The following is a 15,376-nucleotide window of genomic DNA, read 5'->3' as shown; positions in this document are numbered from 1 at the left end:
GTGTAAGTTTGTGTGAAAGAGTATGTGTGTATGAAACATAGAAACATAGAAACATAGAAATGACGGCAGAAGAAGACCAAACGGCCCATCCAGTCTGCCCAGCAAGCTTCACATTTTTTTCTCATACTTATCTGTTTCTCTTAGCTCTTTGGTTCTATTTCTCTTCCACCCCCACCATGAATGTAGAGAGCAGTGATGGAGCTGCAACCAAGTGAAATATCAAGCTTGATTAGTTAGGGGTAGTAGGGGTAGTAACCGCCGCAATAAGCAAGCTACACCCATGTTTATTTGTTTTACCCAGACTGTGTTATTCAGCCCTTATTGGTTGTTTTTCTTCTCCCCTGCCGTTGAAGCAGGGAGCTATGCTGGATATGCGTGTAGTATCAGTTTTTCTTCTCCCCTGCCGTTGAAGCAGAGAGCTATGCTGGATATGCGTGAAGTATCAGTTTTTCTTCTCCCCTGCGGTTGAAGCAGGATATGCATTGAAAGTGAAGTATCAGGCTTATTTGGTTTGGGGTAGTAACCGCCGTAACAAGCCAGCTACTCCCCGCTTTGTGAGTGCGAATCCTTTTTTCTTCTCCCCTGCCGTTGAAGCAGAGAGCTATGCTGGATATGCGTGAAGTATCAGTTTTTCTTCTCCCCTGCCGTTGAAGCAGAGAGCTATGCTGGATATGCGTGAAGTATCAGTTTTTCTTCTCCCCTGCCGTTGAAGCAGAGAGCTATGCGTGAAGTATCAGTTTTTCTTCTCCCCTACCGTTGAAGCAGAGAGCTATGCTGGATATGCATTGAAAGTGAAGTATCAGGCTTATTTGGTTTGGGGTAGTAACCGCCGTAACAAGCCAGCTACTCCCCACTTTGTGAGTGCGAATCCTTTTTTCCACATTTCCTCTTGCTGTTGTAGCTTAGAGTGATGTTGGAGTCACAGTAACCATGTGTATGTTTATTGAATAAGGGTATTATCTCCAGGCAGTAGCCGTCATTCTGGCGAGCCACCCACTCTTTATTGACGGCCTCTTGATTTTATGGATCCACAGTGTTTATCCCACGCCCCTTTGAAGTCCTTCACAGTTCTGGTCTTCACCACTTCCTTCGGAAGGGCATTCCAGGCATCCACCACCCTCTCCGTGAAGAAATACTTCCTGACATTGGTTCTGAATCTTCCTCCCTGGAGCTTCAAATCGTGACCCCTGGTTCTGCTGATTTTTTTCCTATGGAAAAGGTTTGTCGTTGTCATTGGATCATTAAAACCTTTCAAGTATCTGAAAGTCTGTATCATATCACCTCTGCTCCTCCTTTCCTCCAGGGTGTACATATTTAGATTCTTCAATCTCTCCTCATAAGTCATTTGATGAAGACCTTCCACCTTTTTGGTCACCCTTCTCTGGACCGCCTCCATCTTGTCTCTGTCTCTTCGGAGATACGGTCTCCAGAACTGAACACAATACTCCAGGTGAGGTCTCACCAAGGACCTGTACAAGGGGATAATCACTTCCCTTTTCTTACTCGATATTCCTCTCTCTATGCAGCCCAGCATTCTTCTGGCTTTAGCTATCGCCTTGTCACATTGTTTTGCCGACTTCAGATCATTAGACACCATCACCCCAAGGTCTCTCTCCTGCTCCGTGCACATCAGCCTTTCTCCCCCCATCGAATACAGTTCATTCGGATTTCCACTCCCCATATGCATGACTTTGCACTTCTTGGCATTGAATGTCAGCTGCCATGTCTTCGACCACTCTTCCATCTTCCTTAAATCCCGTCTCATTCTCTCCACTCCTTCCGGCGTGTCCACTCTGTTGCAGATCTTAGTGTCATCCGCAAAAAGACATACCTTACCTTCTATCCCTTCCGCAATGTCGCTCACAAAGATATTGAAAAGGACCGGTCCCAACACCGATCCCTGCGGTACACCGCTTAAAACTGCTCTCTCTTCAGAGAGAGTTCCATTTACCATCACACATTGTCTTCTGTCCGTCAACCAGTTTGCAATCCAGGCCACCACCTCGGCACTCACTCCTAAGCTTCTCATTTTATTCACCAGTCTCCTGTGCGGGACAGTGTCAAAAGCTTTGCTGAAATCCAAGTAGATGACATCGAGTGCTCTTCCTCGATCCAATTCCTTGGTTACCCAGTCAAAAAAGTCAATCAGATTTGTCTGACAGGATCTTCCAATGGTGAATCCATGCTGCCTCTGGTCCAGCAATTCTCCCGACTGTAGATAGTTCACTATTCTCTCTTTCAACAGTGACTCCATTACTTTTCCCACCACTGAAGTGAGGCTAACCGGTCTGTAGTTACCAGCCTCTTCTCTGTTCCCACTCTTGTGAAGCGGGACCACCACCACTCTCCTCCAATCATTCGGCACCACTCCCGTTTCTAGGGATCTATTGAATAGGTCACACAGCGGACCTGCCAGCACATCTCTGAGCTCCCTCAGTATTCTGGGATGAACTTCATCAGGCCCCATGGCTTTGTCCACTTTCAGTTTCACCAGCTCTTCCCATACATTTTCTACTGTAAATGGAGTTACATCTACTCCATTCCCCTCCAGTTTCTTGTTAACTAGTGTCGGTCCTTCTCCAGGGTCCTCTTTAGTGAACACAGAACTGAAGTATTCATTTAATATTTCTGCCATTTCTTCGTCTCTCTCCACGCATTGATCCTTTCCACCTTTCAATTTCACTATACCATTTTGAACTTTTCTCTTTTCACTGATATATCTGAAAAATGTTTTGTTACCACTCTTTACCTCTTTGGCAATCCTCTCTTCCGCTTGACTTTTTGCCATCTTGATTAATTTCTTCGTCTCCCTCAGTTCTACCAGATATTCTTCTTTGTGTTCCTCCTTTTGGGATCTTTTATATTTCTTGAATGCTGTTCTTTTAGCCTTTATTTTGTCAGCCACCTCCTTTGAGAACCAGATAGGTTTCATTTTTCTTTTGCTTTTCTTTACTTTTCTAACATATAGATTAGTTGCCTTGGTGATTGCTCCTTTTAGATTGGTCCACTGTTGATCCACATCTCTCTCGTTTTCCCAGCCTTTTAGTTCTTCCTCCAGGTACTTCCCCATTTCATCAAAGTCTGTGTTTTTGAACATCAAAACTTGGGTTTTTGTGCTTCTTTTCCGTGTCCTTTTTGTGATATTAAACCATACCGTTTGATGATCACTGGTGCTGAGGTGGGCACCCACCTGGACGTCTGAGACATTATCTCCATTAGTGAGCACTAAGTCGAGTATAGCTCCTTCTCTCGTGGGTTCCATTACCATTTGTTTGAATAAAGCTACTTGCAGGGCATCTACTATTTCTCTACTATTTTTAGATTCTGCAGATGGGATTCTCCATGATTGAGATCCTTTGTGTGCAGATGATTGAGATCCTTTGTGTGCAGATGGGATTCTCCATGATTGAGATCCTTTGTGTGTGAGAGAAATCATGTGTATGTATGATTAAGAGCCTGTGTGTATAAGTAAGAGAGAGATCATGTGTGTCTGTGTCTGATTGAGAGCTGGTTTAGGTGACGGAGCATGTGAGTATGTGATTTATTTATTTATTTTATTTATTTATTTCTTTTGTATACCGACATTCGATCGAGATATCACATCGGTTTCCAGATAACTAAAGGAATAGGGTGGTAACAGCCCTATTTTACATTATAACATGGTATTAAATAGATATAAGAATATTTTACATTATAACATGGTAATAAATATAACAAGAATATTTTACATTATAACATGGTAATAAATATAACAAGTTGTAACAGAACTAACAGGAGTACATGGAACATTAGACTATAGTATATAACATATGTACATAAATGGCTTGTTGATGAGGATAAATTATGGTAAGGAGAGCAGGGAGTGTAGAGGGGGGAGGGGAGAGGAAGGGATGATTGAGAGCCTGTGTGTAAATGAGAGAAAGAGAGGACATGTTTGTAAGCATGTGAATGAGAGTCTGTGTGTGAGAGAAAAAGACAGCATGTATTTATGTGATTGAAAGCCTGTGTGTGTGTGTAAGCGTGAAAAGATAGACAGCATGTGTGTAAATGTGTAATTAAGAGCCTATATGAGAGAGAAAAAACATGTGTATATGTGAGTACTGAGAGCATGTGTGTATAGGTGTGTTATTGAGAGCCAGTGTGAGAGAGAGCGCTGGTATGTGACTGAGAGAGGAGAAAGTTCCAAGCAAACCACCCCACCTCCTGCTAATTCAGAACAATCTCAGGACACCTGGATATCAAACGTTCCCAGGTATGCAGAGCAAAAAGATTTTTGTATCCTTATTATTTTTCATTACTGGGTCTTTGTGTCTGCTATTTTTAAATATTTTGTTGGTATCTGGAAATGTTTAATATGAGTTTTTAATTATTGGATATTCCACTCATCAGCTGTTTCGAAATATGTTCTTTTTGTTAGTACAGTTTTACTGCTGATGATTTTATATTTCTTGATTTGTTTTATAAGGATGGGTGATGTTTCTTTTTTCCTTTGTTACACTGCATACAGAGACTCTGGCTTGTTGCAGTTTCCAATTCAGTTTTTTCTGCATGCTTCTTGTTATGCGTTTTGGTCTCTTTATTCTATGTTAGGTGAGGGACAGCACGTGATTCAGGTGAGGTTTTCTGCTGGCGTGTTGTTTCTGTGTAGGACTCTATAGCAGCCTGACTTGGTCCGTTTTCCTAATAGGAGATGTATTGGTGTCTTAAGAGTGTTCCACCTGTTGCTGAGGCAAGGGTTAGCTGCGAGGGCTGTCCTTATATAGTCCTAGGGGTTGATGTCATCATCCGGGAACGTGGGAAGTTTTCACGCTGCGGCCCCTTTAAATCTGGGAGGAAGCCACGCACGTGCCTAGGGACAATGCGTGGCTCCCTCCCAGCTCTCTGCCACATCAGGGACAAGTGGCTCCCTGAAGCCGCGAACAAGGCCAGGCTGTGGCCGGCTCAATGAAGGGTGAGGCTGGTCGCGTGCCTCCGCAGCCAGCCATTGCAACAGCAGTCCTGATCCCTGATGCAGTCCTAACATTAACGCGTCAGACCATCGGTGCACTGCCACGGGCGTGCATGGGCAACCGATATTGGGCATGGCACCAAAAGTATAGCAGCAATGCTGTTTACCCAGGATCCTGCTCACCCTCTCTCACAAGGTGACTGCACTGCCATCATAGGCAAGCAGAAGGGGAGGCTACATCTTCCAGGGCTCTTGCCCGTGGAGACTAGTTCCTTTGAATGTGGGGAGAATGATCTCTCCCCCCCCCCCCCCACAGGAACGTTGTGGTTCTCTATCTCTTCACTGTCTGAACCTCCATTGATGCCGATCTATCAGTGAAATGACATGGAACTCCTGCCTGGGTAAAACTCAGGTGAGTCCCCAGGCTCAGTGGCCTACATGGATCACTCACAGACTGCATTCTGTCATTCCTGCCAGCACCTGACAAAGGTACAAAAACAGACAGAGCAAGGAGAGGACACAGATACTAAACTGCAGGTTCAGTATTTATTAGACTCTGCCAGGCTGCACAGCGACTAAGGTGCGGAAAAAAAAAAAAAGAGACTGAGGAACTCTGCCTAGGGGGTAGGGTGAAAACTACAGCTGCACATGCTCAGTAGGGCATGTTTAAAAGTTCTAGAAACTTTGAGATCAAAGCTCCGGACTGGGCTTCATCCAATGATGTCACCCATGTGTGAGGACTACCATACTGCTTGTCCTCAGAGAATCTCTGCTATAGTATGCATGGCCTGCTCTTTGTGGTTATGACTAATTTATACATACTAATGGTTTTTTTTTCTGAGGCAAGGTGTAAGGGTGTTTTGAGAAGGTGGTTTTCTATGAAGCCAGATTAGTTTGGTAGTGGTGAAGAAAAAGTTATAATTCCAGCACAATGAGCTTGACTGTTCAAACTTGTGAAATAGCCAAGGGAAATAGCCAAGACTGCTGAAATGCTAAAATGAATGCCAAAGATTAAAAAGTATGTTAAAGGTCAGCATTAAGCTTTGTTTCTCTTTCTGGGCTCAATTTACAAGAAATCATATGACTTATAAGAATCCAGTCTAATAGCATATATGATATAAAATTATGCCAACCAATTAGAAAAATGTTATGCAAACAAACTAACTCATTGATGTGTAAATTAGAGGTAGTGACATATTTAACTGAGTTTAATGGCTCAGAAGAGTTGAGCTGAACATTTACCCTGTATTGTTTGTTAAGCATTGCTCCTATTATAAGATATCTTATAATAAAAGACTAAAGATTTTTCTTTTACTGGCTATTGGTATTCAGTGTTTACTAGCGCCCCCAACAATGGTATGTTGGATTTTATTTAAGCCCAATCTATTTTATTAATTTATAAAATAAAAGGCCCAGCAGGCTTACTTTTTTAGGCAAGGAAAAAGATGTTTGAAGCACCAAACTTTGCATCATTATCCATCACCCTAAACCCCCCCCCCCCCCCGAAAAAAAAACAACTTGGTCTCCTGATTATTATATATGTGTAGACACATATTTCCTTTTGCGGTGTATGGTATAATGAAGAATATAAGAGACTACTGGCATGCATGTACACATGATTTTAATTCTGATACATATATATCTCTAACTCAAAATTTCAATGGCTTTCTTGTCATGATGAAAACATGATTACTATACACCACTAGTTGATTTATCTTGAAACATGTGCCAGAAAGATAATGATGTATTTTATTTATGATTAATTTAAGATTATAAAAACTAAGAGAACTGTTCAGCCATCAAAATTAGAACTCAGCCCCCCTTTCCCACCCTCAAATGTACTATCACATAGAGGCTGATATTAAAAAAAAAGCTGAGTCACCTATTTTCAGCAGAAAGAAGCCCACATTTTCAACTGAAAAGTTACCTAAATTTAGAAGACTAAATTTAGATCTGATAGCCATTTGCCTAGATTTAGGTGTTTATTGCTAAAGATCAGTGCTATTTATTTATTATTTACAAGAATATATAACCCACCATATTTCCAAATTCTGTTCACAACAGGCGCTAATTACCTAACTTATTTTCCCCACCCTAACCCCACCTCCGTAGCCATCCACTTTTTAAGGTCCCAAACATAGGTGCCTAGTTTCGCCAGGCACCTAAATTTAGGGACTCAGTCCAATAAACTTTCGAAAGAGTCATTTAGGAGCCTTACTTCCAAAGTTATGAACCTAAATCCTTTGAAAATTAACCTTAAAGACCAATCCTATCTGCCCGGTTGTTTGCAGAATCTTACCTGGCTCTCAAGATCACAAAGAGAATAGCTGCCCTTTTCTCTCGTTAAAGTTTCAAGAGAAGTAGCACAGTTGATGAACTGCAGAGGATGATCAGTACCAACAGTTACAGTCAGACCTTGAAGACTGGCGCCATTGTTCCCAACTTTCAAACCTCTGCCCCCTGAACCATTTTTCTGTACCCACGGCAACTGGAAACGATAGCAGGAAGGTCTAACAGAATCACAGCTTTTCATTTTTTCAGCCCTTGTCTAAATATAGCCTGGTTTTAGTGGTGTCAAAATACAAACAATCTGTGAAATTCATTAGCATTGAAAAATTGAAAAATTCTAGGACAAGCATTTTTGTGTTTCTAGCCGATGCCTTGTTCCACTTTTAACAATCTCACACTCTCATTTTAGCTAAGAGTTTAAGGTGTTATAAAGAATTTGCAATATCAGAAACACATGCTATGTATTACTCATTAACTACTTGAAATATTCATACCTCTGATTCCAATTCTGAAACACAGATAAAAAAATAACTAGGAAAGCACTCCTGAGAGACTGAGAGACACTTGAAGGAAAAAATAAGGGTGCAATAATGTCCACCTGAACATAATTCTTTATATTTTGCAAGTACTCCTATCTAATTTATACATTTGTAGGTAAAACCTTAAAATCGGGTTCAAATCAATACAAATACTTTTCTGATCACTGTAATGTCGTTAAGTGATGTTTATCACGCACACCCTCAAAGGTAAAACTAAACTAAAGTTAAGCTGGTGGAGCTTGGAGTGATGCTGAAGATGCAAGGGATAAACATCTCCTACTGAAAGGTGAATTGTGCACCCTGTGTAATGCTGATGCCACCGGCAAGGCTGTATTTTCATTTGGCTTAAAAATGTACAGCACCTGGCAAGAGAAACCATGAGGCGACACTTTGCTTGAAATCTGAAAATGAAGAACCTTAAAATAAAGGCAAGGGCATACCTCCGTGTACAAAGCCTTGAAGAGTACAGTCTGATGGTCCCACCAGATGGATCAGGCTTGACTGGCTAATGCCAACAGTATATGGTTCTAGAATTAAATAAGTAAGAGATATTACAATCATGTCATTTAAGACAGAACGAACACCTGACAGAGATTCTAGTGCAAAAGGAATTTAGGGCCGGATTTATTAAGCTTTCTTCCTACAGACAAAGGATGGGAAACAAGCCGTCATAAACGAGACCCTTAATGATAGCTTTCTTACAAGGAACTATGATTACTGTTGGTAGATTATGCAGCGGATGGTTTTCTCAAATATAAAACAAGTGTCGGTGCTATACCTCTTATTATTTTATCACTGCTGTCTATTGTTCCTAACTTGCTTGGGACAATACAAACAGAATCAGACATATAGCACAGAACAGCCAAGATCCAATGGTCCTTTCAGGTCCCATCCTCTCTAGAAATAATTAAAGGAAGGGGGAAGAGATTATCCCCGAGGATCCATTAACTGGAAACATTATCTGAAAAACATGGCAATCCTCAGTCCCTAATCCATTATGCAGAAAAACTTCAGTTATTCAAAAACTGCTTCGCTTCCTACAATTCCATTTTCCAGAACATGCATTATCCAGGACGACTGTGGTCCCGTCTATTCTGGATAAAATGTCAAATTCAGGGTTGAGGAAGGTGTTCCCCAACCCCCACCAAAAACTCCTTCCATAACCCTGTCCTCCGTCCTCCCCCCCCTGCACCTTACTCCCTGTAAGTCCCGCCACCGGCCTACACCCATCAGGAGGGACAGCAGGGCAGGAATGCTGCTCATCACTACATGAAGGGGTCTGCAGGAGCACATTGGCCCTGGGTCTTTTCTTAAATGTCTTTATTAATCATTCTTCTGATTACTTTTTAACTTGCTCCCTAGCTCAATCACACCAAACAGATGCATTTTTTGGAATTGAGAGGACGAGCTCTAGTTAAGCGTAGCTGATGGTGGCCCTCCAATCAGGAGCCTGTACAAACACAATGAAAAGTGAAATATACTGAATCAATGCTGGATCCAGAATACCCAGCCACGAGACAGAAAAACAGGTTTTATCTTATATTACTGGTTACCAAATGGAGACCGTCAGCATTCATAAAAGGAGAACTTGAAATTTTAATCCCTTTCTGGTTATATACTGCCCATCTATTTAGTTATGCTTTGCATAAACTTTGGGCTGTGTTTTGTTTTACTAAGTCTTGAAAACTAAAAGGCATTTTTTTTAAAACCCCGGCGCCCGTAAATCCCGCTGGGCCAATTTTCAAACGGGCCCGGCCACCCGCGCAAACCCCGGTACGCGATTAAGTGCCGGGGCCTGAAAAGGGGGCGGTCCGGGGCGGGGCTGGAGGCGCTGGGTCAGTGGCCGTTTGCCGCTGTGCCCGGGTAAGCGCGTGCCGGCAGCTGGCCAGCGCGCGCAAGTTGCTTCTGCTCCGGAGGAGCAGCAACTTAAACAACAACAACAAAAAAGGTAAGGCAGATTAGATTTGGGGGGGGGGGGGGAGGGAGGCTAGGGGAGGGGGCCGGGTAGAAGCTCTACCTACCTGGCATGGCTGCCTGAAGCTCCTGGGGAGGATTATGGAAGCAAATCCCGCGTGATAGACACGGGCTTCCGAAATAATGCGCACTTTTAACCGGATTAAAAAAGAGGCAGCTGAGGAGGAGGAGGAGGGGGATTGGTCTGGAAAGGAAAGAGGCACGTTTCATTTTGAAATGTACGCGTACTCTTTCCCCTCCTCCAGGACTGGCCGCCCACACAATTAGCAGGACCGGAGGACACGCGCCCCTTGTACGCGCTTACTTTAAGCCAGCTGAAAGTTACTTATAGAGCGGGCACAATAAGTGTGCGCAGGTTACTCTCCAGTTACAGGGGCAATTGCAAGCTGCCCTCCTAACGCAGGCATCATGACACGCAGCGCACTTGTGTGCTAAAAAAAAAAAGGCGCAGTGAGGTCTCTAAGCCATGCCGAGGAGGAAGTTCCCTTTCTTGTCTTTATTTATTTATTTATTTTGGGAGGGAGATCCTCACTTTGATACATATCTCCTGCTGTGCTTTTAAAGTGAAACCAATCTAAAACAGAGCCTTCTTCTAATTTAGAACCAGTTTGAGAGGGATTTCAATGTTCTGATTTGACCTGGAAGGCTTAATGGTGCAGCAACGACAAGATCTTCCAGCTATCCTCATATCAATGGCCACCCTGTGCCCTAGACGTGCTCACCAGCTCTAGGGATGCCACACACAGGAAGGAGTTTTCCACATTTTATTTTCCAGTTGTTTGCCCTGTCTTCCTTTTTTGATTCGTGTGATTTACGAAGACGTTTTTTTTCCCCATTCTGTTATCTACGGAGGAAAACAGCAAGCCCAACGTCTTCCTACAAGCAGTGGGCTTGCATTTCAGTCACTTCCAGGGCTCCATTGTTTTCTCACCTGGAATTTTATTGACCGTTCATTGCTGTTGCTTTGTCTTCTCTTTCAGACCTCAGAACGATTCTCACTCTCCCTCTTTCTCAACAGAACTAGAAGCTGAACATATTTTAAGATGCTCTGTTAGGGCTAAATTTAGTTTTCAGTCATTTTTCACCCTAGCAGAGGACCAGTCCCATTTTACGATTTGCTTTCTTTTGCTCAACAAAAACTCTTTGCCTCACTGAGAGAATTTGAGTTTACGATTATTCGGTTTTTCTTGAAGAGCTCACAAGAAGTTTTGCAACTGTTGCATTGCTACCAATAAACCACCGCATCTATTCCAAGTCCACACTAGCGAACATACTTATTAATCAACCTACAAGCAACCTTTCAGAATTATTTCAGTGGAGCACTGCAGTCTTTAACTCAGTATCCTAGAGATGGTGCTGGAAGCTCCGGCTCCCATAGAGGACACCAAGAAGCAGCCATTAATCACAGAAGAGGCATCACCATGCAGCACCGAGCCTTAGCAAACCCTCCCCTCCGGTCATGCCTAATCACTCAGCCACTTTAATACTCTGGAAGACACCGTGGACAAGCCAATTAATAAGAAAAGATGTCAACCTTAGATTTTTCTGCTTCAGAGAAGAGTTCTACTATCTGTCTCAGTCTTCAAGAAAATTGGGAGTCTTTCAGGGCTGAACCAACAAAACAAGATGCTGCACATATGGCGGTGAATTTTCAAAGTACTTACGCACATAGAATTAGCATCTGCACGCGGAAGTAGCGTGTACTCGCATACTCGCTATTTTATACACAGAGAAAGTACACGCCTACTTTATGTGTAATTACAGGAAAAAAGGGGACAGGGCCGACAGTTACATGCATAAGTTGCTATTTTAGAAGACACATACGCACGTACGTTTGTCGACTTGGTAGTGTAATTTTTAGAGCTGCTAATTATCTTGCATAATTGAATCAGACCTGTGTCTGAGTGGAGTTCAGGCTGAAGAATCAGAAGAGCCTTGGAGAAGGAGTGGGTGAACTGGTGGAGGAATTGGAACGCTGATAATTTCAGTTACGTGCGCAAGTTTCACAATATATCTACTTCCACACAAAAACTTGATTTTACATAAGCAAGTCCTACTTTTTTCACGTGTAAAATATACATGCATGTGATTTTATAAATGGAAGGAAAAGTACATATGTTCGTGTATTGAAATATTCACTTTCAAAGCATAAGCAAACATACGTGTGTTATATAATACACACATTATCTGTTACACGTGGGTTAGAAAATACTTTTGTAGATCTTCATGCAGCCATATATGCAGGTATATGGGGCCGCGTGCTGTTCTTTGAAACTTACCCTCATAGATACACAGTAAATGTTGGCAGAAAAAGACCCAAGTGGTCCATCCAGTCTGCTCAGCAAAATTTTATTTTTTTAGGGTAGTAACTGCCGCTCCGTGCAGGTCATCTCCATATCTTCTGTTACAGGCAGTAACTGCCACTCCATGCAGATTACCCTTATGCCTTCTGTTATGGGCAGTAACTGCCACTCCGTGCAGGTTACCCCAATGCCTTCTGTTAAGGGCAGTAACTGCCGCTCCGTGCAGGTTACCCCCATGCCTTCTGTTATGGGCAGTAACTGCCGCTCCATGCAGATTACCCTTATGCCTTCTGTTATGGGCAGTAACTGCCACTCCGTGCAGGTTACCCCAATGCCTTCTGTTAAGGGCAGTAACTGCCGCTCCGTGCAGGTTACCCCCATGCCTTCTGTTATGGGCAGTAACTGCTGCTCTGTGCAGATTACCCTTATGCCTTCTGTTAAGGGTAGTAACTGCCGCTCCGTGCAGGTTACCCCCATGCCTTCTGTTATGGGCAGTAACTGCCGCTCCATGCAGATTACCCTTATGCCTTCTGTTATGGGCAGTAACTGCCACTCCGTGCAGGTTACCCCAATGCCTTCTCTTAAGGGTAGTAACTGCAGCGCTGTGCAAGTTACTCCAGTTAACACAGATTACTCTAAGTGATCCCAATAAGTTATGCACTAGCACAACTTTTTTTTTATTGATCTAATAAAAGACATCACAGCCCACAAAGATTCTGCTTCATAAACAAGCCCAGAAATAACTAAAGCTTAACAGAAAATACAGCAAATCCTGCATGCTAAATTCACAGATGGAACAACAGTGAAGTCAAATCTGGACAACACTGATAAAGCCTATGCAGACTAAGGACAGCAGACAATAACTAATGTTCTCTGAAGTGCTCCTTTCAGAGCAATAGAGTCAGCCATGGGCTGCACTGAGGCAGGTTTCTTATCAGCTTGCACCTCAAGTAATGAAGCTTTCAGAACAGATTGCTGGGAAAATACTTTTACTTATCCTGCCTTGCAGGGTGTCTTTCCTTACTCTATCTGCATGGACTGTCTCTGGCATGGCCTGCAATAAGTTTTCCTACTGTATCCCATATCCCCTTCCAGATATAAGGCAAGGACTCCAAGGACTGCTGCAATTTCCTCTGGCTGGGACAGCGCGACACATGAGTACACTCAATGCTATCCCTTGGTCAGTAACTAACCGCTTGCTGCAAGAGCCTTCGTTGGCTCTACCCCTATCTCAGGGCTCAGGGTTCCACTGCCACTCCTAGCCCGGGCTGTTAAAGCAGCAGAATCCTGAGTCATGACCACCAATCTCCTCCTCAGCGGCACAGGGCATCAACCACGAAGTCTAACCTTCTGGAGGATATGTACCTTGGGAGAAATATAAACTATACACATACTGTATTGAACAGGCATGATCAATGAGTCTACCATTGAGAGGAAAACCACTCTTCTCAGGTACATAACCCACAAAATCCTTATGAAATAATGGCACGATATACAAGTACTCTTCTTTCTGTGGCTTTGCATCAGTAAAGTTACGATGCTCATGCATTACGTCCGTTATTCATTCATTAGAATATTCATCTTACCATGAGCTTGTCTGTCTGAAGCACATAGGATAAAAACAAATGAAAGATTGTGTAAACAAGACAAAATAAGATCTTATGTTTTTCTCCTTTCAAAATTACTTTATGGATGTTTTATGGCTAACATGACTTTTACCGGACCTGATTCACTAAGTCTTTTCTCTCTTTCTGTGTCTATGGGAAAAGATCTTGATAAATCAGGCCCAGCATGTCCTACGACTCAAAGTACAATCTCCTGGGGAGGCCAGCCACATGAAATGTTTTTATTTTCCCCTTTTCCCAGTCCTACCATACAAAACAGTTGGGACGTTGCAATAATAATTGTCATAGGAAGAGCTTCTGCAAAGGGAATCAACGGGTATTTACCACAGCAAGCAATTAAGTCAAATGTTATAAAAAGGTGGCGGTTTCAGGGCACGAAGACAAAAGTCCGACACCATAATCTTGAGACTCTGAGCGGCATTGCTTAGGGACCCGAGGAGACATACGTAGAAGTCCGATGTCTAAACGTGTTACTTGAAAAACCTTCCTGCTGAAAGCAAAGCAATGCCATTTCAAACGCCACTTATGAACAATTTGCTGTTACCATCCCCAAGGCCGATACACATTTCCTTTCTGCAAATATAAGAGAAAATTCCGGGGACAGGCTTCAGCACTTAAAGCAATATATTTCCAGGGGTACGTGTCGGCAAAGAAATTAAGGGAATTAACAATCTATGTCCATTATGAAATCCCTATTAACAGTTTGAACCAAATATATAACAGATGTCACCTAAAACAAATGCTGATGCCAAATTGAGAGGACAGAAATGCAATGTTTAAGAATCTTTCATTAACTACGGACTTCCTCACTCTTTTGCAGAGGGAGGTGTGGGGCCCAGGATGAGTCACCCACAGAGAGAGTGAGGAGCCGGGGGAGGGCTCCCCGTGTGATCCCAAACCAGTGGGAGAGGGAGGGAGGTGGCTCTTTAGCGCCTCGCTCCCATCTCCACGCGGGCGGCGGCAGCTCCTGCAGGGAAGAAGAGGAAGTAGGGTCAGCTGGCAAGTGCCGGGCAAAGCGCACCTGCAGGAGCGAGAGGCCCTTCCAAAAAGTAAGGGATCGCCAATTCCATCTCCCTTCCCCGACAGCGCTGCTTTTTCATATGCATGCAATGCTGAGTAAATACAAATAATCAGTTTAATTTTCTTTTTTTGGATAAAATACATGAATGCATGAGTTTCAGATCAGAGAAACTCATTTTTCCCCTGTGATCTGTTGCTAAGCAACCAGTGTCTTAGCTGCCGCACACCCCGCTCACCACGTTTGAAGCTTAACCAAAATTAACCCACGCTAACTAAAGAAAAGGAAAGAATTAATTCTAAAGCATAAAACATTTGGCTTCTATTTCAAAATATTTTTCGTTTCTTTTTACACCTGCTCACGTAGATAGCCCCAACTTAACACTGCTCTCCAAAATTGAGAGCTCTATTTCATTTTAGAGAGGACACAGCGCTACGTGAAGGCTTGGCCCTTGGACTTCACAATCATCTTTCATAATCTCAGTTTTTTTTGGAAAAGGAAGGGAAATTTTGAGGCAGATGAAAAGCAAAACACCAGAGTTTGCACTAGGCTTTTGCTAAATCATTTTTAGGGAGAAAGTGGCAGACGGACAGAAAGCTATAAACAGGACAGATCAGTAAAACACTGATTGAACAATACAGAATGAAAGATCTTCTACCACTGGTTAGGCCCATTACAAA

At 42.9% G+C, this 15,376-nt stretch overlaps 1 protein-coding gene across 8 annotated transcripts in view; it reads right to left on the bottom strand.

Moving 5' to 3' along the window:
- The window catches only part of ACOT7 (acyl-CoA thioesterase 7), a 142,419-nt gene that overhangs the window by 70,820 nt on the left and 56,223 nt on the right, over window positions 1–15,376 (bottom strand). For 6 of the 8 annotated variants that reach the window (XM_029579041.1, XM_029579043.1, XM_029579044.1 and 3 more), the window contains one exon: window positions 8,217–8,303. The exons of the other annotated variants lie outside the window; for them this stretch is intronic. In XM_029579041.1, coding sequence (XP_029434901.1) covers window positions 8,217–8,303 — 87 coding nt within the window. The remainder of the gene's footprint in view (window positions 1–8,216; window positions 8,304–15,376) is intronic. 8 annotated transcript variants of the gene reach the window in all.

Source organism: Rhinatrema bivittatum, chromosome 15 (genome assembly GCF_901001135.1).
Source record: "Rhinatrema bivittatum chromosome 15, aRhiBiv1.1, whole genome shotgun sequence".
In the NCBI taxonomy this organism is placed as follows: Eukaryota; Metazoa; Chordata; class Amphibia; order Gymnophiona; family Rhinatrematidae; genus Rhinatrema; species Rhinatrema bivittatum.
Note: the sequence above shows the minus strand (reverse complement) of the source record. Positions and strands in the feature narration are given on the sequence as shown.